Here is a 23,407-nt window from a genome sequence, read left to right as displayed (position 1 = left end):
CTGCACCCCCACTAATGGCTCACCCCCCCTTTAGAGACTGATGGGTCCTGGAAAAGTGAGAGCTTCTGGCAATGAGGCCGCCTCCACTCCAAGAGGTGTTGTCAGAAATTACTAAAAGCTAGTGACGGTGGTCCTTTCAGCAGGCAGAACTGAAGAGATAGAAGATAAATTTTCATGAGGTGCCTGGGTGTCTCAGTCGGTTGAACGTCCAACTCTTGTCTTGGGCTCAAGTCATGATCTCAGGGATGTGAGCCTGAACCCCACAGGATTCTCTCTATCTCCCTCTGCTCTTCTTTCTCTTTTTCTCTCCCTCTTGAAAAAAAAAATATATACTTTTTTCTCTCTCCCTCTTGAAAAAAAATATATACTTTTTTTCACTTCTTCCTTTTTATAATGTCATGAGTTATAAAGTTAAGAGTGATTTTTATTTCTTTTGGGGTGTTTTTTCTGTATTTTTAAAATATAGAAATTGAATTAATATCATCAGAGTCAGTAAAATATGTCATGACAAGGCCAATCGGAGTTATTTCCACTTTGACTGCCACTCCACCATAAAAGTACTCATCTGAGCTTAACTAGTTTTTGGGCCATGAGACTTTCTTACTTGCTTCCTCTCTATTTATTTTTATTATTATATTTGCTACTATTTATATTATTATAATACATAATGAAATATATAATATGGAATGTAGAGCATAATATATTTTATACCTATATATTTTATATAGAATATATTTTATCATTATAATATATACTTTGTATATATTATAGTTATTATGAATTATTCATTATTCTATTTTATTATTGTATATTATTCAGTCACTTTTCTTTGATCTATAATATCCCTTGCAGGTTTTAATATCTTATATCCCAAAACCTATGCATTTGGGGTGAGTTACATTAACAAGTGAGTTTCTCTAGGAATGAGGTTTTAGTATGGAAGAATTGAAAAGATGCTTTGTCTCATATGGAGAGAAACTAACTCCAGGAAAAAAGAAAATGTTACAAGACATGCCTTTGGCAATGACCTTTTTGTGCTTAGTAGCCACTGAGTTATCTAAAGTCCTATTGGGTGAGCCAGAATACTTGGAAATGTTCAGATAAGTCAGGGTCAGAGTGACCCTTCATGTATTCAATCCTTGGGAAGATTGCTAGCTTAAAATGTCCAGGAATGTTTTGTAGAAAATTAGACAAGTGCTGTAAACAACAAAAGAAATCATTATTATTCCAAAACTGAAATTAGGCTAGCAGTTTGAAAAGATCATTTACTGTTCCAGAAATTTGCAAAAGGACACGATGGCAGCTTAGCTTTAAGATGGTTTTATCAAGTAACTGAAATGTTTTGCACATGGTCATTATTTTGAACATGCTAATAATTTTTTATATAATTTCTCCATACTGTTTATAGGGTACAAATTTTTTTCTTTAATGAAAATTGTTGTCGGGACACCTGGGTGGCTCAGTTGGTCAAGTGTCTTCCTTTGGCTCAGGTCTTGATCTCAGGGTCCTGGAATCAAGTCCCACATCGGGCTCTTTGTGGGAGCCTGCTTCTCCCTCTGCCTGCCTCTGTCTCTCTCTCCAACAAATAAATAAATAAAATCTTTTTTAAAAATTGATATTAAAAGAACCCGGAATAGTATTAACGATTCATTCCTTAAAAAAAAAAAAAAAAAAAAGCCATCTTTTTGTCAAATGAAGCAAATTGCATTCTGCATTGTCATGGAAGTAAGCAAGATGGAGCATAGACATGATAAAAGCTAAAGAGGTAGAAAATTAGATCAGCTTCCTGGAGCAGTGTAAGTTCAGCTGATTTTTGAGGAAGTGATGAAGTATGAAGAAGGAACTAGAGAGACATAGAAGACACCCAGAGAGAAGATTTAAAAGCATTTTCATCAGTTAAAGAGAAACCAGATTATGTTGGGTGGTGTGTAAAGGCATGGTGTTGGAGCCAAATGTGTGTGAATTTCCAGCCTGCCTTCCCACTCACTATACATATAACCTATGAACATATTATGAACATATTCTCTCCAGGCTCAGTTAACTTCTCTGGAAGCAGGGGGATTAAAAGTCTGCCTTGCTCATAGAATTGATGTGTATAAGAAATGACATAAAAATGAAAAGCAACTAGCTGCTACTTACTGTTGTTACATAAACAAAATAAATGATAATTTTTATTATAATTAAAAGTAAAAAGTCTAAACAGGATGCTGCTTTTTACATGACTGCTAATATTTTTTTATTAAAACTTCATTTTATATATAACACATCACAGATAAAATAGATTTTCCCCTCATGGGAAATCTTAACATTTTACTGCTCTTTTAACTTTCCTTTTTTTTTTTTTTTTTCCTATTTCCAAAACAAAACAATGGATTCTTCTCCCTAAAGATGATGAAACTCTGATAAGATAAATCAGGGAAAATCCAGCACCAGTTGCCAGCCTGATGTATTTTGCAGTTTCTGAGAGAAAAGCTAACAGAAATACTTGTTCTGGTCATGGTTTGGCTCTTGGGCTGAAATGGGTTCAGTAGGAGTCCCCGTGCTTTGTCTTCAGCCATGGTTTTGCCAACCCTGAAAAAAAGGTATGTTTATGCTGGCTGACTCATTCATATGTTTAAAAAAGAGAAACAAATATTTACTGAACATACACTATATGCCAGGTCAACATTTAAGTGCAGACGATCAAAAATGCATATATATTTGAGTAAAGCACAGTCCCTGTTTTCAGAGGGACCCATGGCCCAAATTTTGGACAGGAATCTATTTTCAACATGCTGCATCAATAAGTTATTTTGACTATATGGCGCACATGTGGCTTTGTTCTACTCAACGTGAATTCTACTCAAGTATGTCGAATGGTAATAGAACTATAGCTTTTTCATTAAGATTGAATTGAAACATATACACTATGAAATTTAAAATCAAATTCCCATTTTTAATGTTAACACCAGCCATCTTATATACTAATAAACAACTTGAAAATCCCTATTGAATAAAATGGGTCAATTAATTCATGGAAAATTATATATAACCATAGAATACATTGAAAATCTTACCAAAGACTACCTTCCAAGGCCTGGATAGTATTGGGGGGAGGGGGTTCCAATGTTTAACATATAAAGCTTGTTTTATCCAAACTACTCTTTATTCCATAAAAAGAAAAAATAATCTTTGTGTAAAATAATACCAAAATTTTATATATCACAAGAAATTATAGACAAATGTCACTAAGAAGTTTGGATATTAAGGTACTAAATAAAACATTTGTAAATGGAGTCATGCAATAATTAATAAATAAATTTATTTTATTAATAAATAAATAATAATTTAATAAATAAATTTCACCACATTTATAAATCAAAGGAGAAAAAGTCTGTGGTCTCCTAATAGGTACCCAAAACTTAATTTGTAATATTTGCTTTATACAGTTAATTATTTTTTCAGACTTAGAATAAGATTAGATGAATATTTAATGTGATATATACGTATACATATTTACACATAAGTATTCATAAAATAAGCAAAAGTTGTGTCAAATGGTTAAATTAAAAGCATTCATATTAAATTCAATAGCAGACAAGGACACCTCTAATTTCCATAATTATTTAACATTCTCCTGTAAGTACCAGTCAGTGAAATACAGTCTAAATATAAATGAGAAGAAAAAATGTTAAGGAGAATAAAACACCACTGCAATTATTACAGATGATTTAATTACATATCTAGAAGCCCCAGCTGGAAACCAATGAAAAATAGTAAGCTCAGAAAGGTGACAGATTGTAGTCAGATGGAGGAGCCCAATCTTTTGAAATGTAATGAATATGGACCAGTCTAGGTCCCTTGTCAGTTCAAAGCCTTCCTCAACATTTCTTTTTAAATTCCAGGACGCCGTGTTCCCGTCACCACATTTGGTGCTGGCCTCTGTTTTGGCACGTGCTATCTCTTTAGTTTAGTATCAGTTTGCTTCAGTTAGAAAATCATATTAAGGGGCCCCTGGGTGACTCTGCCAGTTAAGTGTCCAACTCTTGATTCCAACTCAGGTCATGATCTCAGGGTGGCGAGATCAAGCCCCGTGTCCAGGTCAGTACTGGTTGGGGAGTATGCCTGAGATTCTCTCTCCCTCTCCTTCTGTTCCTCCCACTGCTCACACTAAATGAATACATACATACATACATACATACAATCTTTAGAATGAAGAAAATCATATTAAATAATAATATATAGGATTTAAAATGGAAGCATCTGCAGAAGCAGAATTCATGAATTTGCACATTTTTAACCATTCTAAAATCAGGTAACATCTATAAACAAGTTAAATAAAAAAGCAAAACATATTTTCTCTTCATTTTTCCTTTATTTATTTCAGGGAGAATGGTATAACGTTCTAAATTGAGCTAGTATGTCCCTCATTTCCATTCAGTTGGGCGATTATTTCATAAGTTTTAAAGTAACTCATTGAAAGAAATTTGTCAATTCTATTAAATAGTTATACTACTGGATTCTCTCCAATGCAAGATTTCCCTTTTCTGAGTCTTGAAAATTCTCACTGCAGCTGTGAGAATATTTAAATTGAATAAACTGTAAACAATGTGATCATAATCTCAAGCATACATTAGTGTTAACTTGCATGTTATAAAGCTCCATGTTCTCATTTTTATTTCACTTATCTTAAACTGATAGGTCTATCTGATAGGTCTATCACAGCTTTGAGAAGCTGTGAATGCTTTAAATTACTAAAACTATCTCTAAAGTAAGACAGAGATTTATTTTGGGGAAAAGATATTTTCCACAGAAAAAATTTTATTTAAAGTAGTTCTTACTAAAGAAATAATGTTGAGCAGCTTTTTAAAAAGGATTCTCAGTGATTAAGCAAAATATTCCAAAATAATACCACGTAATTTTTAAATATAATGCTCTTTAAAAATACATATATCTTCTCTCAAGTCTTTCTTTTTTTGATACTCTCAGTTGGTTCTGTGTACCTGAAACCAACCCTTGTCTGGATGTCACCAAATTCTTGAAGCTATCTCTTTTTTTTTTTTTTTTCAAAATTATTTTTATTTGAGACAGAAAGAGTGAGAGAGAGAGCATGAGAGGGGAGCAGGTCAGAGGGAGAAGCAGACCCCCCTTGGAGCTGGGAGCCCAATGTGAGACTCAATCCCGAGACTCCACAATCATGACCTGAGCTGACGACAGTTGCTTAACCAACTGAGCCATGCAGGCGCCCTCTTCAAGCTACTTAATCAGTTGTTACCAAGAGCAGGAACACAAATGAGTAAGAGAAAAGGACTGATGGATTGAATCCTCACTTACTACTTGGATATCCACTAAGACTTTTCATCTGATCCACACTGAGCCTAAGTAATTTGCATGAGACCAAGTGAGTCCAGAGAACAAACCTGAGCCCCTTATCTGGGAAAACATATTCCTTCTGCTCTCTTTTGCGTCTGGCTTTTATCCCTCAACATAGTTTTTGAAACACTTCAGGGTTGTTCTGTGCCTCGGTAGCTTGATCCTTTTTTCGCTGAGTGTTCCTCCATTGTATGATCATACCATGGCTTGCTTCTTCACTGGTTGACAGATAACTGGATTTTTTTTTTTTTCTGCTTGGGGTTATTATGAATAAAACATCAATGAATGTTCTAATATAAATCTTCTTGTGGGAATGTTTTCATTTCCTTTATATAAATACATAGGAGAGGAATTTCTGGATCCTATGATAAATATACATTTAATTTTATAAGAAGGTGCCAAACTATTTTCCAAAGAGGTTGTACCATTTTATTTTCCCTCTAGCATGTATGAGGTCCAATTGTCCCACATCCTTCCAACGGAACTGTCACCCTTTTTCATTTCAGTCACTCTAATGGGTAAGTGCCATTTCTTATAGTCTTTGGCAAAATATATTTCCCTGAATACTAGCATTGTTGCTTACCTTCGCCTAGTTTACTGGCTGCCCATAGGTCTTCTCTTGTGAAGTATCTCTTTCAATGTCTTCCTTATCTTATATTAGCTTTGTCTTTTATTATCAAGATTTAGAAGTTTTAAGAATATTCTTAATACAATTCCTTTGTCAGATAAAGGTATTCTGAATATTATGCTCAGCTATGGTTTGTCCTTTCATTTTCTTAACAAAGTCTTTTACAAATAAAATTCTAATTTTTATAAAATCTAACATAATTTTCTTCTTTTATGGTTTTCTCCTTCCTACACCTTATTTAAGAAAATTCTATTTATCCTGTGATTCTGAAGATAACTTCTGCTTTCTTTTAGAAGTTCTGTAAATTTAGCTTTTACTTTTGGGTTTATAATCCAGTCCAGATTAATTTTTGTGATGCATTACCATAGATGCTGAGATTTAATATCCAGAATCTCCTTTATTTGCCCTTGAAACGTTAGTACCCCTGCCACACTGATAAGTAGGGCAGCTTCCCTTAATATAAAGTAAAACTCACATACAATCATATTAAAAAGCAGAGGTGAGCATGACTATAGTTACCTAATAACAAAACAATCCAAAATCAGGGTTTCCTCAATCTTGAACCCTGCTTATTTGCTCACATACAGTTACTTGTGCCAGGACCTTTGTCTTCTCATTTTCTACTCTATTCTATTTTGGAGAGTTCTTCCTTTTCCACTTTTTCCAAGAAAAAAAAAATTCAAATCATACCATGTTTTGTGAAGAGCATAATAATGTAAAATCATCTTTAGAAAGTTGTGTTTTTGATGTGAGTTCTTCTCAGGGAGTGTTAGATTTCCAATCGACATTCATATTCTGGGTGAGTACCTACAGCTAAGACCATTTCACTCCTCTAACAACCTTTCAGTTCCAAACCTTGGGAGTCATCCCAACTCTTCCATCTTCCTCCACCACACACTTAGGGTTGCCTGGTAAAATACAGGTCCCCCAGTACATTGGACTTTCAGTTAGACAATGTATAATGTTTTAGTACCTGTCCCAATGACTCATGGAGCATACTTATACTTTATCTGAAATTCAAATGTAGCTGTGTGTCCTGGATGTTTATTTGCTAAATCTAGCAACCCCACCCACGTCTAATTCATCACCAAACCCTCTAAATCCTGCTTCCTCAATATTTCCTAAGTTAAATACATTTCTTTTTTTTTTTCAAAGATTTATTTGAGAGAGAGAGAGAGAGGAGGGCAGAGGGAGAAAGCAACTCAAGCTTTCTTAGGTCTTCTCTTGTGAAGACCTTAGTCCCTACACTTAGGGACTAAGTGTAGAGCCCTACATGGAGCTCAATCTCATGACCTGAGATCGTGAACTGAGCCAAAACCAAGAGTCTGACACTTAACTGACTGTGCCACCCAGATGCCCCAAGTCCATTTCTTTCTATCTCCACTCTTGAAAAAGACACCACATTTATACCTAGGTTGCTTTTAAGACCTCCCGTTTGGCTCCTAATCTCCAGTCTAAATGCTCTTCATTCTCTCGTGAAGATATAATGATTATTTAAGCACTTGGCTTATGATTATTTAATGATTATTTAAACTTGGCTTCCACGGCTACTATCTGTCCAGCTGCTCTCTAAGTAATCAAGCTCAAGCCTCTCCATACACTCCTGCCATTTAGGAAAAACTTTCAGTCTCTTAACAAAGCTAAACTCTGCCCTTTGGTTCATATATTTACAGGTGGATTTTCTTCTATCTAGAGGATTCTTACAGCCCATAACATAAGTCTCACCAGCCATTTCAGCTGGACCTTGGTTCCTTTCCCATCAGATTGTGCTTTTCACTCCCCGTGTTCTAATCTAATCTCCATGCTTATGTTGCCATGACTCCTATTCATCCTGTTGGGATGGAGCCATTCCTACCATCTGGTTTTGGGGATGGCTGGACACCCAACACCGAACACTAGACAGAATGAGATTGACAGTAGCACCAGTCACATGTACTGACACTCTGGGACGGGAGGGCACCTCACAAGATCATACAGGAGCAGCACTTAGGACCAGAATGGACAACCAGGGTCTGTGGGAGACAGGTTTTGTAGTATCAAGAGGGTGAGGTGCCCTCTGGTACCACGGATGGATGTGATTGACTTGCTGAATTGTTATTCAACAAGCAGAGAATGACACCTACACTCAGGGATAAACAAGACTGTGCCTGGTCCCCTAGATAAGACAAGCTGTTTGGATAAGGGTCCTTATCCATGGCTATAGAGTGGGAAAGAGAACGTACAGCTAAGCCCATTTGAGGCCCTCCCAGTTACACCAAAAGTCAAGGCAGTACATGATAATTGGACCTTAATTTTAGGCCTTACACTCCATAACGAATGAACTTGTGAAAATGTACGATAGCTCATGCCTTCTTTCCGAATGGGAAGAGAGATTTACCTCTCACCAGATTTAGAAACTTAATTAAATGTAATACCAGGAAAACTGTCCAAGAGTTGGAAATGGGCAAAAGAAATTAGTAGGTGTCCTCCAGGGGTTATCTGATGTTGCTTGAACCACATACCTTTGATTGTATTTCTGATGATTAGACTATATTTTAAAACTCTGTAAGGGTAGAAATCAAGTTGTAGAAAACTGATATAAATATAAATTATTCTTGTCTAAGTGAATGCAAATGAATCTTGTTGGCAGGAATATTAGATGATGCTTAACACCTATTGATACACTACATTTTATTCCTATGCATTATGAATCAGTTTTGCACCACCCATTAGTAAATCCATGGGCACCTGGATAGCTCAGTCGGTTAAGCAACCAGCTCTTGATTTCAGCTCAAGTCATTATCTCCAGGTCATGGGATCAAGCCCCGTGTTGGGCTCAGCACTCAGTTGGAGGTCTGCTTGGGATTTCTCTCCTTCCTCCTCTGCCTCTTCCCACCCCAACTAACTATAAATAAATTAATTAAATAATTAAATCTTTAGAAAATTCATTTCAGCATTCCTGATTGTATGTGTATATATATATATATATATATATATATATATCTGCATGTATACCTATAATATACAAATTTATATATTCTTCATATTCTCATTTGAACAAGTTTGAATATCTTATGTGTTTCCTCATTAAATAAGGAGTTTAATATCATCTTTGATACATGTTTACATTTTCATAAGAGCCATGATTTCAGCTTTCTGAAAATTATACCTTAGTAATAAAGATGACCATAATTTAAAATTTTTTAAAACTATCTTAGAGAAGGAAATAACATATACTTACATGTAAATGTCATCTTACATGAGGTGGTAAAACTATTTTTTAATATTATTTGTTTTTTTTAATAATAGGCTTTTATTAAATTTGTAAAATTTATTAAATTGTAAATTTAAAGTGATAAAATTTAAGGAAGCTAAGTAAACATACTGCAGTCCAAATAAAATGGGAGAGAAAAAACATCATGTGACAATTAAGAAAGTGTGGGGATACTTTTTTAAATCAAAATTATGCCTATTTGCTAATCCAATTCAGCATTAAGGGCGTTGGCCCAGGCCCAATTCTTCACTCAGTAATATTGAAGAATGTTACCAGCAGGGAATAAAGAAGGATCCCCCTTTGCTTTTTTCCACAAAGTTTGGCTGCTCACTCTGGTAACTAAACTTTCTTTGAGAAGCCTTATCCCAAAGCTCTCCTTACCCTGAGAGTAGCTTAGGTTATGACTGAAAATGTCAAGTGACATTTTGACTGACGAATCATAAAAGAAGCCTGGCAGCATGCTTTCTTACAAAAACAAACAGTTGCTAGATCACAATTCCGAATCTCTAGGACGTCATTAAGAAACCCGACGGTAAGCAAAAAATGCAGATTTTGTTGCCAAACGTGAACATCATCAACTTCTGAATATAGTTTATACATGAGCGAGCATTTGCCACTTGGGCACTTCTTTTGTAAATGGTGCGAGGCAGTGTCTGCAGGAAACAGGCCGGCAGAGAGTTCCTTGTGAGAGAAAGAAGCAAGCGATTCTCCTGCCCTCCCACAAATGTGAGAAGAGGACCCTGGGACAGCTACTTGCAGCACCTTTCCTGGGCCTCATTCCCATCATAATGGAACCCAGAGGATTTATACTTTTGCCCCTCAGGGCAGGGAGCTGTTCAGTGCGGCACCCTGCAAGGTCAGGCAGTTCAGAAAAAGAATGTAATCTGGAAAAAAAAGCTAGAATGGGCCGGGCTGTGCACCCCAACAAGTTACTTGCTGAATCCTGTTTAGCCTCCCGCCCCGCTCCCCACCCACGTAAACAAAAATGACAGCATTCCCTGGCTTCTGGTGCACCCACCCAAGTCATTTTTGCCAAGTCCGCTGGCTTTGCTACAGTGAGAAACTTCTCATGAACTACAGAAAGCCCAAACACACAAGATGAACGTGCTCGCCCCGTTGCTTTTAAAACCAGTGAGAAATGTCACTGAAACTTACCACAAACTCTGCCTCCTGCTCCAAACTCCCTCCAGCTCAGCAGTCAACAATTAATTAGCCCTCCCTTCAATATCTACAAGCATGTATTGCTGATGTCCCTCCAGTCTTTCTGCACTTACTGCTCCTGTTCCTATTCACAAGTTTGTGTGTATGTTTTCCTTCCTCAACTAGAAAGTGAACTAAGAGAGAAGGCATGACAAACCAGGGTCTGTGCCTTTTGTGTTCAGTATTGCCTTGATCAGGATTCTTATGTAAATGAGGCTTTAATAATGATGACCTACCCATGCCCTAATCCCAGTATGGATAATGGTCTTTGCTCTGGAACCAATGTATTACATTAACCTCAGGAGAAGGACAAGGGGTAAATTTTTTGCCCTTCCATACCAAAAACAAATGATTGGTAATGCTAGCCAAATTAAAAGAAAAAATTGAGCTGAGCGAATTTAGGAAATACTGAATTTAGGAAATACTGAATTTAGGAAATACTGAAATACTGAAAGTTCATAGAACTTTCCAGTGGCTGATACATTAAGGAAAAAAAAGCAATAATAATGTCTTAAGGTCATTGTTTACAATGTTCTTTAAGATTAGAGAATATATTTACAAAATTTGTAAACTACATTGGGCCTTGTTTTTCTACTTTCCCTCATAACATTATAGTCAGCAGCATATTATCCAAATTCACTGAGAAGAACTCACAAGCACTAAAATTACTCCACCAGTTGGAGATTCATTTCTTGCTGAGTATAATAGAAATTTGAATAGCAAAGGACTAAATTGTTGGTTTTTCTGCTTGGGGACCACTCCGTTCGTGTAGTTAAAACTGACGCTGACATTTTAAATGAATTTATTAGTCTCACTTCATTCCAAGACCAGACAGTAGTCCAGCTCACACACATGGACCCCCTGGGAGTCATATAACTTAGTCCAGAAGGGACATATTAATATTACTTCTCTTTCTGAAGTGGTGAGCTTTCCAAAGCCCATTCCTTGATTTGATGTCATGCTGTCAATTGGAATTGAAACTTCCAGTTATACCTCTTGGGAATCAAGTATGTTTTACCAGTAAAATGCCATTTAGCAAGTTGTACATTACAGCCTTCAGGGTGAGACTTTTATTGGAAAGGGGACTAGCCTTCCAAGCTCTGCAGAGGGTCTGCCTGGGCACTCAGTCCCAGAGTTAAATATTTAAAGCAAAAATGAAGCCTTCCCAGAGGGCTAGAAAATCAAGTTAACAAGATTACATAGTAAAGAATATATTTAAAAAGATTAAGAAGAAATACTATAGTCGGAAGCTTTTTCTATACAAAATTGTATCTTTCATTTATTTCAAGATACACCAGCAGTCAGGCTATAGTCATAATGTAGTTGCCAGTAGCTGCATGTGAACCAACTTGGTTATTTTTCCTTGTGGTATAAATATCAGCATGCAAACTATTTGAGGACCCTTTGAGGTAGAAATAGAAATCCTGGTTGTTATCTGAAAACCTTTGATATTAACCCATAAGACCAAAAAAAGTACCAGCATCACACTTTAAAGAATGGGTGTCTTTGAAAGAAAATAAAAGAAATGATGGGGAAAAAATTCTCCAGACATGCTGTACTAGCCACATTCTTGATTAAACAGCTGATGATATTATTGGAAAGACTAACATCAATGACTGGAATGAGTTGAAAGGTATTTCTGAATAGTTGCGACCTGAATGTGAAAGCATTATTTGTTTGGATATATTCTTTGTATCTGTGTCCAAGAATAATATGTGACAAAAGTAAATTTCTAAATATAAAAGAGCTATTTAATAACTATAAAATGAAAATTCTAGGTGGTAAGTGTGCATTTTTACATAGTTCCATTGGCAGAATTTATTAGCAATACGTAAAACAATGAATCATCTTCCAGTTGATGGTGTCTTTGTTTAAATCATATATAATGGACAAAACAGCAAAACTCAAGACAGAAGTCACCTTAGGGATCCTTCTTTCCTCCTATTCACCCAAAGGTTAAAGCCTCAGAAAAGGCACTTTTGCCCTCTGTTGGCCCCTGAGAACACCAATAGGATTGCAGAAGAAAACTGACCCTCGGAACAAGGCTAGTGGCATCAACACAAACATTTCAATAAAGTAGTATCCCCAAAACATCACTTCAGTTTTCATGCAAATTAGAATGTCTGACGGTGCCTCATCATTTTCATTCCATTAAATAATTTCAGAGAACACTTTTATCCTTTTACCACAACAGACAATCTTGTTGAGAAAAGTGTATTTAGCACCATAGTCATTTTTTTTTAAATTTTGTAGCACTGCATGACTCTGTAATGATGTTCCTTTATCATTAAGTTTTAAAAAGTATTTTATAAAGTATTCTCAAGCAAGTACTATTTTGTGCCTGAGAACTGAAAACATCTATACCATACAGCTTACTGTTCATATTAATAGGACTTTACTATTTCAGGAATATAAACATCTGCCCAGAAATATCAAAGTTGCAAAGCACTTTATTTACCATTCCAGGATCTTCATGAAAGACCCATCAAATCCTCAATAGGAAGAATTAAAAGACAATTTACAGCCCAAGACTCTTTGAAACCATTATCCAAAAATTTTTGCTGTGCACACCAGTCCTAAGCAATTATATCATGATCCTTACCTAATCAAAACCATGCCTCTGTACTAAAAGACCTGCTGTAAATCAGACTTCCAAAACTTCATGAATATCCCAACTTTGCCATCTCCCATCTGAGACACTAATAAGTTTTTCTCAAGGTACTGCTCTTTATATCATAAAAATAAGTTCAGCTTTGACTTAACAACAGTTTGTTTTAGTGACATTTTGATGAAGCTGGCATTCAACGTAGTAGATTATTTTGTATTAATTCTCAATAAATTTAGGATACAGAAACTTGGATATAAGTTTTAAAGATCTTACAAACCCATACTAGTAATAGTGGAACCAGGACTTACTAATAAAATGAACACAACTCTACTTGCTGTTTTGCATATAATTGAAGAAGATAGAGAATTTAATGAATTCATGATGTATAAATTGAGTTAAGAACTTTATTTCCAATAACATCTTGAATAAAGATTTCAAAATCCTCCTGAAGTGTATGTCAAAAACAAAAATTGAGAGGAAAAAAAAAAAACTTTTGACATTAATAGAAGACCATACAGGGAAGTAAGAGGGGTCACATTACATTGAAGTAAAAACACCACTCCAGTGATGGGAACTGCCCCATACACCAAAAGCATGATCAGAGCCCCATGGGCTGGTGGTGAAAGGGCCTGGTTGGGTGGAGGAGAGGGTTGGGGTACTGGGACTGAGCCTTGGATCTAGACAGAAGAGGAAAGCAGACTGAAGACATAGCATAGATACAGCTGGGGCTTAAGGAGAGCCACACTTGAAGAAAAACACTGAAATAGAAGAAAACTGCATAAAAGAGATAGAAAGGAAAGAAAAAATTATGTCTCTGGGGAAAAAAAAAAATCTAAACTACCCACCATGGCAGAAATGTATACCATGTGCAATAGAAAAGGAGCAAAGTGAGAATTTCAGTTAAAAGTGGACACAAGTTAATAGTTGCCACAAGTACTCGGTAAAAGCAAAAGCAACTCCATCCTAGGTCAAAACTCCTTTCACTTAAGCTTCACAGGACTCAGAGAGGTGGTTACAATTATATGCTCACATTACAAACAAATAAATTAATTAAATAAATCAGAAGTAATCTAAAGAAATAAAATACCTTCCGTGAAAATCACCTGAAACACCAAACCAAACCAATAAAGACCAGAGATACTGGATAAAGAGCATAGAGTAACTATGTGTAATGCAATCAGAGGGGATCAAAGCAAAAGTACAAAAAAATGAACAAGCAACTTTAAAAAATAACTTTTAGAAATGAAAATTATAATAAAATTTAAAACTTAATGGAAATATAAAACACCACAATAGAAAGCAAAAAACAATTAGTGAATTGGGTGATAAATCTGAAAAAAATTATATAGAAATTATGAGATTAAGAGACATGGAAGAAAAGGTAAAAAAAAAAAAAGGAAGTCCACTATATGTGTATTCTGAGCTCTAGACGTGAATTATAAGGAAAATTGAAAAGTGCAACATTCAAAAAGGGGATGCCTAAAATTTTACCCAAATTGTTGAAATACATGAATCCTCAGATAAAGGAAGTCCAGTGAATGTCAAACAGAATTAACAATAATGAAACTACCTTGAAAGGAGGGAAGAAGGTACAAAACACAGTATAAGAGAGTTCAATTCTCAGCCACCATGATCAACTAGTAAGTTGATACTCCCTAAAATTCATAGTTATAAAATGGCAGGATACACATCTTATTTATAACACTGGAGATGCACAAATTCCAGAAGAAACAACTAGAATATAGGGGTAAGTGGTGGTGTCTGGAAAAGAGGATTTGAGAGCAATAAAAAGGGATGGGACAGAAAAATGGTGGACACCCAAGCCCTCCCCTTTGTCCCTATAAATCTTCCCACTCCCCTGATAGCCTCGGGGTGTCTACCAAACACAGCAATGGTGAATGTCTCCCTTGCTGTGTTGAGCTTTGAATAAAAAGCCTCTCTTTACTCCCATTCAGGTAAGCTCTGTTTCCTCTACAGTCTATTCATTTTATCCTTACAATGGCATTCTATCCAATCGCTAAAAATAATGAAGTAGACTTGTGCTCACATACATGAAAAACTCTTCAAGATACACTATTAATTTTAAAACCGTAAATTTTAGAACACTGTATTATATATGATATATATAAAATTATATTTATATATAATTAAATATATATAACACATACATATACATATGTTATATATATTATATATAATATATTATATAAAATACTGTCTTATATATATAATATATTATATATTATATAATCCTTTTCAGGAAATAAAAGATACTTACATTGCTGATAGCAGCTAATATTGTAAAGTCAGTTGTGGGTGATAAGTGATCTTTAAAATTTTATCTCTCTGTCTCATATGAATTTTCTACTCATAAAAATTTTACCTTGTAAATACAATTCTGGATCAGTTTTACTTTTTTTAATGAGATATAGGGAATATTCCCAAATGGTTGAACTTTTTCTCCTTTTAGCTTTATACATTCCTAGAAGTTCCCCCAGATTTCTTAAAATATTTCATTTAAAATTCTAGGGAGCCAAGTAACATATTCAAACATGAGTTTCTACAATTAAGGTATAGGCAAAAGTATCCTAGAATTAAAAACCTTAAGGATTATTGCATTCTTACGTGTTTCCATTTGTAGGAAGCCCAAGTCATCTTTTTTAAAGATTTTTTTTTTTTTTTTGACAGACAGAGGCCACAAGTAGGCAGAGAGGCAGGCCGAGACAGAGAGATAGCAGGGGGGGGGGGGTGGGCAGGTTCCCTGCTGAGCAGAGAGCCCGACCTGGGTTTCGATCCCAGGACCCTGGGATCATGACCTGAGCCAAAGGCAGAGGCTTTACCCCACTAAGCCACCCAGGCGCCCCCTGAAGTCATCTTAAACTGATAACCTCATTAATCTTCATTTGATGGCATAAGCAAACATTTGTGCTCCCTGTCAAACTACTCCTCCTTTAGAGCACAGGCTTCTGTTATCTGAATCTGAATCAGAGGAGGCCCTTGACCTTTTCATTGCGATTGGCAGATCACTGACTGCAATGTAAATGATTCTTGTCTTTGGGTATGCAAATAAATTGTGCTATTTGAAGAGACAACTCTCCCCATGTCCAAAAAAAGAGAAGAAAAAAAAAGTTTGCATAGTTTTACAAATACACTTCAGTATTTCTAATCCATAATACCTCTGCCATTTTGCTTGTTCAAATTTATAAATTCTGCCTCGATCCCTCAATAATTATGAGTTCAATAAAAATCTTTAACATGTGTTCATTTTATATGTAAATGAAAATCGTGATTTAACTTTTTTAGTGTCCTGTCCTACCAACTGATGGTGAAGAGAAACAAATGTTTTCCCTGGGCCTTCCCATTAAACATTGAGAGCCTGGGTTATAGTCTCCTTATACAAGTGGAAGTATAACTTATCTGGACCTTATTTTCTGTCTTCTGTAAAGTAGGAATAGCATTTCCTACTTTAGAGTTCTTATAATGATTAAATAAGATACAATTCGTGCAATAAGAGAATTGAATGAGGCAGACATTGGAGAAACACTGCTTGAGGTGAAGAGCCTCTTCTGCCAAAGTTAGTCAAGGTGGACCCCAAAACAGTTTCAGGATGGCAGTGGGCTGTATCATGCTGGAAGGACAAACTTCGGGACTAGACAGTCGAAGCTTTGAGAAAAGTAATTTTAGCCCTATCTCCAGAGAGAGAAAGAGAGCCAGAGATTGAGTTCAGTTTTGCAGCCAATAATTTAATCACTTGTGCCTACATAATGATATAAACCCTGGACATCAAAGTTTGGTTGAACTTCCTGGTTAGTCGTGCACATGTGCAAGGACGATGACATGTCCTAAGGACGTAGAAGCTTTACATTTGTGACACTCCCAAACCCTGCCCTATGTATCTCCTCATTTCACTGGTCCTGAAAAGTATCCTTAACAATAAAATTGTGGCCATAATATAGGGCTTTCCTGAGTTCTGTGACTCCCCCCCAAATTTGTACCTATTTGTCAAAAGTGTGGGTGCCCTGAGAACCCCCACAACTTGCAGCTAGTGAATAAAGTGAGGGCAACCTCTTTAGGGATTGTTTGCCTTTCACTTGTAAAGTTAGAATTGCATTGCACTTAGCCTGTGGGTCTGTTACCCCATTTGTAAACTACAAATAATGATGTTACTCAACACTTACATGATTGTTATAAGCATCAAATGTGTTAACATTTGCAAAACACATAGAAGGATGCCTGACACTTAGTAAGCATTACACAGGGGTTTATTAAAATAATAATAATAATTTCAATGTCCTCTCTTCTATTTACATTCTATACTTAAATGTCTCTTGGAAAAATTATCAAGTATGTGCCATTGCATAGCCCTAGAAGCCCCAGACATAAATTACAAAATATTCTCTAAAGATATACTAGAAGTACGTCATGTTTTTAAGCATACATGATATTTCATTAAATACATTTTCCAAACATGTGAACCAAATCATGGAACCCATGATTTTTTTCCAAATGGTTTCACAAAGTCAGTTCTGACCTTCTGAGTCTTCTTCTAGCTAATTTTCAAATGACAAATTGCAAACATATTTCAGGTTCCACCTGTACATCTGAACTGACTTATCATGAAACATTACATACAGAACACAAGGAAACCTATTTGCAGTGAGACTATGTAAAATAATCTGTTCATATGCCTTACCCTTGCAGACTCATGCAAATGTGACCATTGGAGGAAAGGAGTAAAGTAGTGATGGGAACAAGGCAAATGGATGAAGATGGTGCAGAAGGTGCAGACTTCCAATTATAAGATGAATAAATGCTGGGGATGTAACAGACAGCATGGTGACCATATTTAACAATATTGTATCATATATTCAAAAGTTACTACAAAAGGAGATCTTTCAAGTTCTTACCACATTAAAAAAAAATCTAACTATGTGAGGAGATAGATGTAACAGTTAAATTTATCATGGTAATCATTTTGTAGTATATACATATATCAAATCATTACACAGTATAAATTATACCTACACAATGTTATATGTCAATTATATCTCAATAAAGCTGGAAAAATAAGTGAAAAAGAGAGCTAATGTATAAACTGTAAAAACATTGGCATAGTCTCAAAATCTGTTCTTTTTACATGCAGGAATCTGCCTTATACAACTTGAAACAATTGCTTTAGTAGGGACCATGTCTATAGCTTGAGCAAATGTTGAGGGGGAGAAAAAGTCTAATACTCTTTTACTCAAAAAAACTGAAAAATAAAGTAACTTTTTTAACTTATAGAAAATCACTGGAATCTGATGAATATAACTTTCCTAATGTGCTTCTGCTTCCCACCTGTGTGACTTTGCATAAGCTGTTTAATCTCTCTGAGCCTCATCGTCTGCATTTGCAAAATGACAATCTCTGGGGGGTTGTGACAACATATAGACTTACCAAAATTCTGAGGGACCTCCTTCTCTATAAATGACAACCGTAATTTCTTCTGGTCACCCTAGTTAGAGTTAATTTCTCCTTGTTTTTCAATCTCATTAATAATTCGTTTGCACTTATTTTACTCTGCCTCATAATATGTGTTACATTTCTTTTCCCCCAATAAGACAGGGGTTCATATGTGTATCACTTCTTGCCAATAACACATAGATAACACATAGATTTATTAACTACATACGAAAAGTCAGGGTCTAAGTGCCTTGCTTGCACCGTCAAGACTTCACACCAACCCTATGAGGTAGATTATCTTCAGGATCATTCTTGTTTTGCAGATGAACAAACCAAAACTCAGAGAGGTTGTCATTCCACCAGTGTCAACATCTAAGAGCAGGAGCTGAGATCCAAACTCAGGCTCTATGACTCCTTACCTCCTCCTCTGCCATCTTCTATCAAGCCTGATGCTTTTCACATTAGATATACTCACCAAAACAGGTTGTGTTAAATTTACCTATCATTGTCTTACTCTAATCCTTATAATAATCAGGATATATTGGTATGGTGGATTAATAGATATGATAGATTAATTGACTTTTTTTTAAATCTACTCTTAATGGTATAGAAATTACTATGTGAAATTACTATTACAAATTGCTAAATTAATCATTGGTAGCAGGCAATCTACAAAATTGATTTACTACATGTGTAAACACTTCTTTCCTTCAGACATGGGTGATTTACCCTCTCCCTCCATAAGCTCCCAATTACCGTTACTAATGGGTGTGTCCAAACCCATTTCTTAATAATTTAGTGTTATCCCCATTAAATGACATTTCCAACTATCCATGAATGCCAATTTTGAATTTTTTACTTGAAAAAAATAAACACTTTATTTGCAGTCCAGCATCTTTATACCTACTATATAATGGGTATTCCAGAAATCCAAAATGCAGACTGCTGTGACACTCTTCTAAGTCCAAATAGATAAATAAATTGTCTAAGTTTTGTTGACTATGACAAATCCCCCAGAAATGACTCATTTGCTTGTCAAGATTAGAAATGCTCCACTTTGGTGTTCTCTGCATGCAGGATATACAAAGGATAAGGAAGTAATGTTGCAAGACCACTTACATGCCAACCCCAGCTGTAGCTGGCAGAAAGATCAGGGCTATTAAATGCAGGAGTGTTCTCTCTCCCTCCCCAGTGGACATCTGAGACTAATATAAGCTCTTGAATAACTAAAAGTTCACAGATTTCAAAACACAACCTCCTAGATCTTTGAAAGGTGGACCCATGAATTATGTGGCAAATAAAATTCTCACATTGTGAAAAGACACTCTACTTTCTTGAAGCAATATTTGGGCAAGGTGAACAAAATGTAAAGAGAAAGCTGGTTTTATGCACCATAAATGGCCCTCAAGCTTCTTGCCCTACCACTGCTTCATTCTCAGGGAAACTATAACCCTCACATGACAGATCCTGCCCAAGTAGTACCCCTACGGTGTTCTTTACACATAGATGGCTTTATTATGTAACATCCACAACTTTTTCTCTGACCCAACACACCTGTTTGAGCCAAGACAGGAGGACTGAATATCTCAAGGCTTGCCATCTCACCCACTAAGTGACCATAGATAAACAAAAGTTCTGTTCAACCAGGAGTGATAATCAACTTACTTATTTGTATTTTATTTTCCTTTGGGAGAATTCAAACCAGATATATAAGATGAAAGTCAGTCAATTGGCAGAAGGTGCAAAGTTGAAAAAGGTACAAAGAATGAGCAGCATAGATGCCATGATACAACAGAAGTCATTAGTGGGAAAGAAGAAAAAGAGCTAAATGAGAAAAAAATGTCACAGAGTATGGGAGATAAATGTAATTTGGTAGGAACAAAATGGTAGAAAGAATCAAGAATTTTGGAAGAACATCAAGTTCCTGTTGCTGAAGAAACAAGATACTCTGTCTAATAGAGGCACCATATTAAACAGTTGCACTTCCTAAACTAGGGCAGTCACAAAAAGGGCAGGCTCTACTGCTGTTCCTGGCATCTCTCAAACCAGGGTGTAAAGCTAATTCTTGCTTATTTATCTCCATGAGGAGAAAAAAAAAAAAATTACTTGAGATACTCTGAGAGAATTATCCTTGCCACCAAAAGAAATTAATATTCTCTGCCTTATTGGCATATACAGCTAATTTCTTCTATGATGACACAATTGTCTATGTCTATCTTAACTGATTAAAGAAAGAAAATTTTTCAATAATTACAATTTTAAAACTTGAAAATGAAACAATTACTTTACAATGTTTTTCTTTTCTCACTTAAAGGTTTTGAAAAATTTCATAACTTTGGAAAAAATAAAAGGCTTGTACAATGAACAGCATATATGACTCACCTAGATTCACCAGTTGTTAAAATTCCCCACACTGGAAAGTTATAGACAATACGACATTTAAACTCTGAATACTTCAGCAAATATCTTGTATAGGGAAAGACATCATTCTACATAACCACAATGCCATTATTACACCTAAGAACATAGGTTATATTATATATGTAATACATATGTATAACACATACAATATACTAGCAAAATATAAGAGGACTTTCTTTTCCTTTTTTTTTTTTCTTTTTTTAATCCAGGTTACAATTAAGAGTATCACACTGCATATGCCTACTATTCATGTTTAGGTAGAACAGTCACCCAAAAAGACTTGGCTACTCATCTTACAAAATATCCCACTTTCTAGATTTGTCTTACTGTCTCTTTTTGGAGTCATTTAACTTGTTCTTCTTTTTCCTGTAACCAGTAAGTTTGGTTTAGAGACTTGATTAAATGCAGCTAAACATTTCTTGAAATAACACATCATGGGAGATGTTACACAGATGGTGCTGATACTCCATATTGCATCACTTAAGGAAACACATAATATCAAGTTCTCCCAGTATTAATGACATGAATTTTGTCATTTGATTAACAATGTTATCATTTGTCCACCATTGTATGGACACATGTTTTTCTTTGTAATTGTGGGGTGATAGTTGAAACACTGTGCCTCATAAACTCTTTACTCAATGATAATTGCATCCACGATGATATTTACCAAGTCAATTATTTCATGGCTATCTCATTTCTTCCTATATTTTTCACTAGGATATTTCCTTGATTAAAAAATAAGTGTTTTTCTTGCCCCCATCCCTTCTTCTCTCTCTTTTGTTATGTCTAAGTACTCATAGATCTTTTAAAAATTCAATATTATTATCAATTATTGTTAATGTTCTCTTTGTTGTTTTATTTTCCTAAAATTGGCCAGTGGTGTTCTTTCTAAGATAGCTCTGCTTGGCATGATCCCACTAGTCCTCAAGTTTTTGTTGTTGTTTTTTTTTTCTTGTTTTCTAGCACAAGAAGATAACCTGCACTCACCTTGCACTTGGTCCCAGACCATAATTAGTAACTTCTCCATTGTTGTTTTCCATTTGACTTTTTAAAAATTATCACCTATTCTATAATACCCTTCAGATTTTTTGCTAACCAGTTGGAAGCAACAATTATAATACCTATTATTTCTCAAGCAACAGCTAAGTGCTAAGGGGCTCTCCCAAAGTATCTCACACAATACTTGCAGGTGAGATAACTAATATTTTATTCATTTTACAAATAAGAAAAGAGAGGTTTAGGGAAATTAAGGAATTTCCTTAAGGTCAGAGAAGTGTTTTCTAATCCAAAGCCCAAATGCTCTTTCTCACTTTGCCAAAATGTTTCTCAGAGACTTAACAAAGGGGTTGACCTGATCTGAAGAGCCCATTGATGTGAATATTTGACATCCAGTTATTGAGTAGGTGAGATATTAAAATGATCAGACTTAATATTTAATATTAAATATTTTAAATTCATAATAAATTATTTATTCAAAGAGCTAAAAGCTCAACATATTATTCCCTGGTAACACATATTCTTACTTGAAAACTTCAATGCCCATAAATATAAAGGTACTTAACTAGCATAAAATTTATATTTGGAGTAAATCTATAATGATGAGAAAGTGTTTCATACCTCATCTGAATTGAATTATGAATACTTTCTGTTATAATTACTTAGAAGAGTTTAAAAATTATAATACAAATTATACTACATAATTTTCTAAGATTTTAAAAACGTCAAAGTTTTGATTAAGTTATTATTTCTCAAGCATGGACAAACGACCTTATTCATACCCCTATAATTAGAAATATTAGCTCTAACCACCAAAGCCTGGCCTTTTGAAAGCCATGACCTCAGTAACCATCTCTAGTCCATTTTTGCATGTTGACACCAGCAAGACCTCTCCAGAAATGCAGAAACCAAACTCTACTGGGACCTTCATCATATAGCTTATCATGATACTCTCCCACAAGCCTGTGTCTTTTATTTTATCTATCTATATTAAGCAAGTGTCTGACACTTTAAGAACATTCATTAAATGATTTAAAACAAGTCAAATATTGATCATTGTAGATAGAACATTTGTATGGTACAATTCGATAAAACCATTCATCAAACAAAAATTTATCAAAACATTCTGGAAGATACAAAACAAATCAGAATTACTCTATAGCTTTAAAAAACTCATAATATGCAAATTAAAATAAGAATAAAATCCCACTACATATCTATTAGAATGGCAAATATCCAGAACACTAAGAACATCAGATGCAAGGCTCTGGAGCAACAGGAACTCCCATCCATTGCTGGTGGGAATGTAAAATGATACAGCTTCTTTGGAAGATAGTTTAGTGGTTTCTTACAAAGCTAAACATACTATTGCTGTACAATCCAGGATTTGCAATCCTTAGTATTTATCCAAATGAGCTGAAAATTTATGTCCACACAAAATCTGCACACAGATGTTTACAGCAGCTTTATTCATAATTGCTAAGACTGAGAAGCAACCAAGATG

General features: G+C 35.2%; 1 protein-coding gene across 2 annotated transcripts in view; it reads right to left on the bottom strand.

Moving 5' to 3' along the window:
• Positions 1-23,407, bottom strand: part of LOC309841598 (uncharacterized protein) — a 307,986-nt gene that overhangs the window by 102,647 nt on the left and 181,932 nt on the right. The window contains exon 4 of one of the 2 annotated variants that reach the window (XM_082684793.1): positions 2,209-2,571. The exons of the other annotated variant lie outside the window; for it this stretch is intronic. Coding sequence (XP_082540919.1) covers positions 2,525-2,571 — 47 coding nt within the window. The 3' untranslated portion in view covers positions 2,209-2,524. Of the gene's footprint in view, positions 1-2,208; positions 2,572-23,407 lie in introns of those variants that run through there. 2 annotated transcript variants of the gene reach the window in all.

This window comes from Mustela nivalis, assembly GCF_964662115.1.
Source record: "Mustela nivalis genome assembly, chromosome: 1".
Lineage (NCBI taxonomy): Eukaryota > Metazoa > Chordata > Mammalia > Carnivora > Mustelidae > Mustela > Mustela nivalis.
This window is presented reverse-complemented; position numbering and strand designations above follow the sequence as displayed.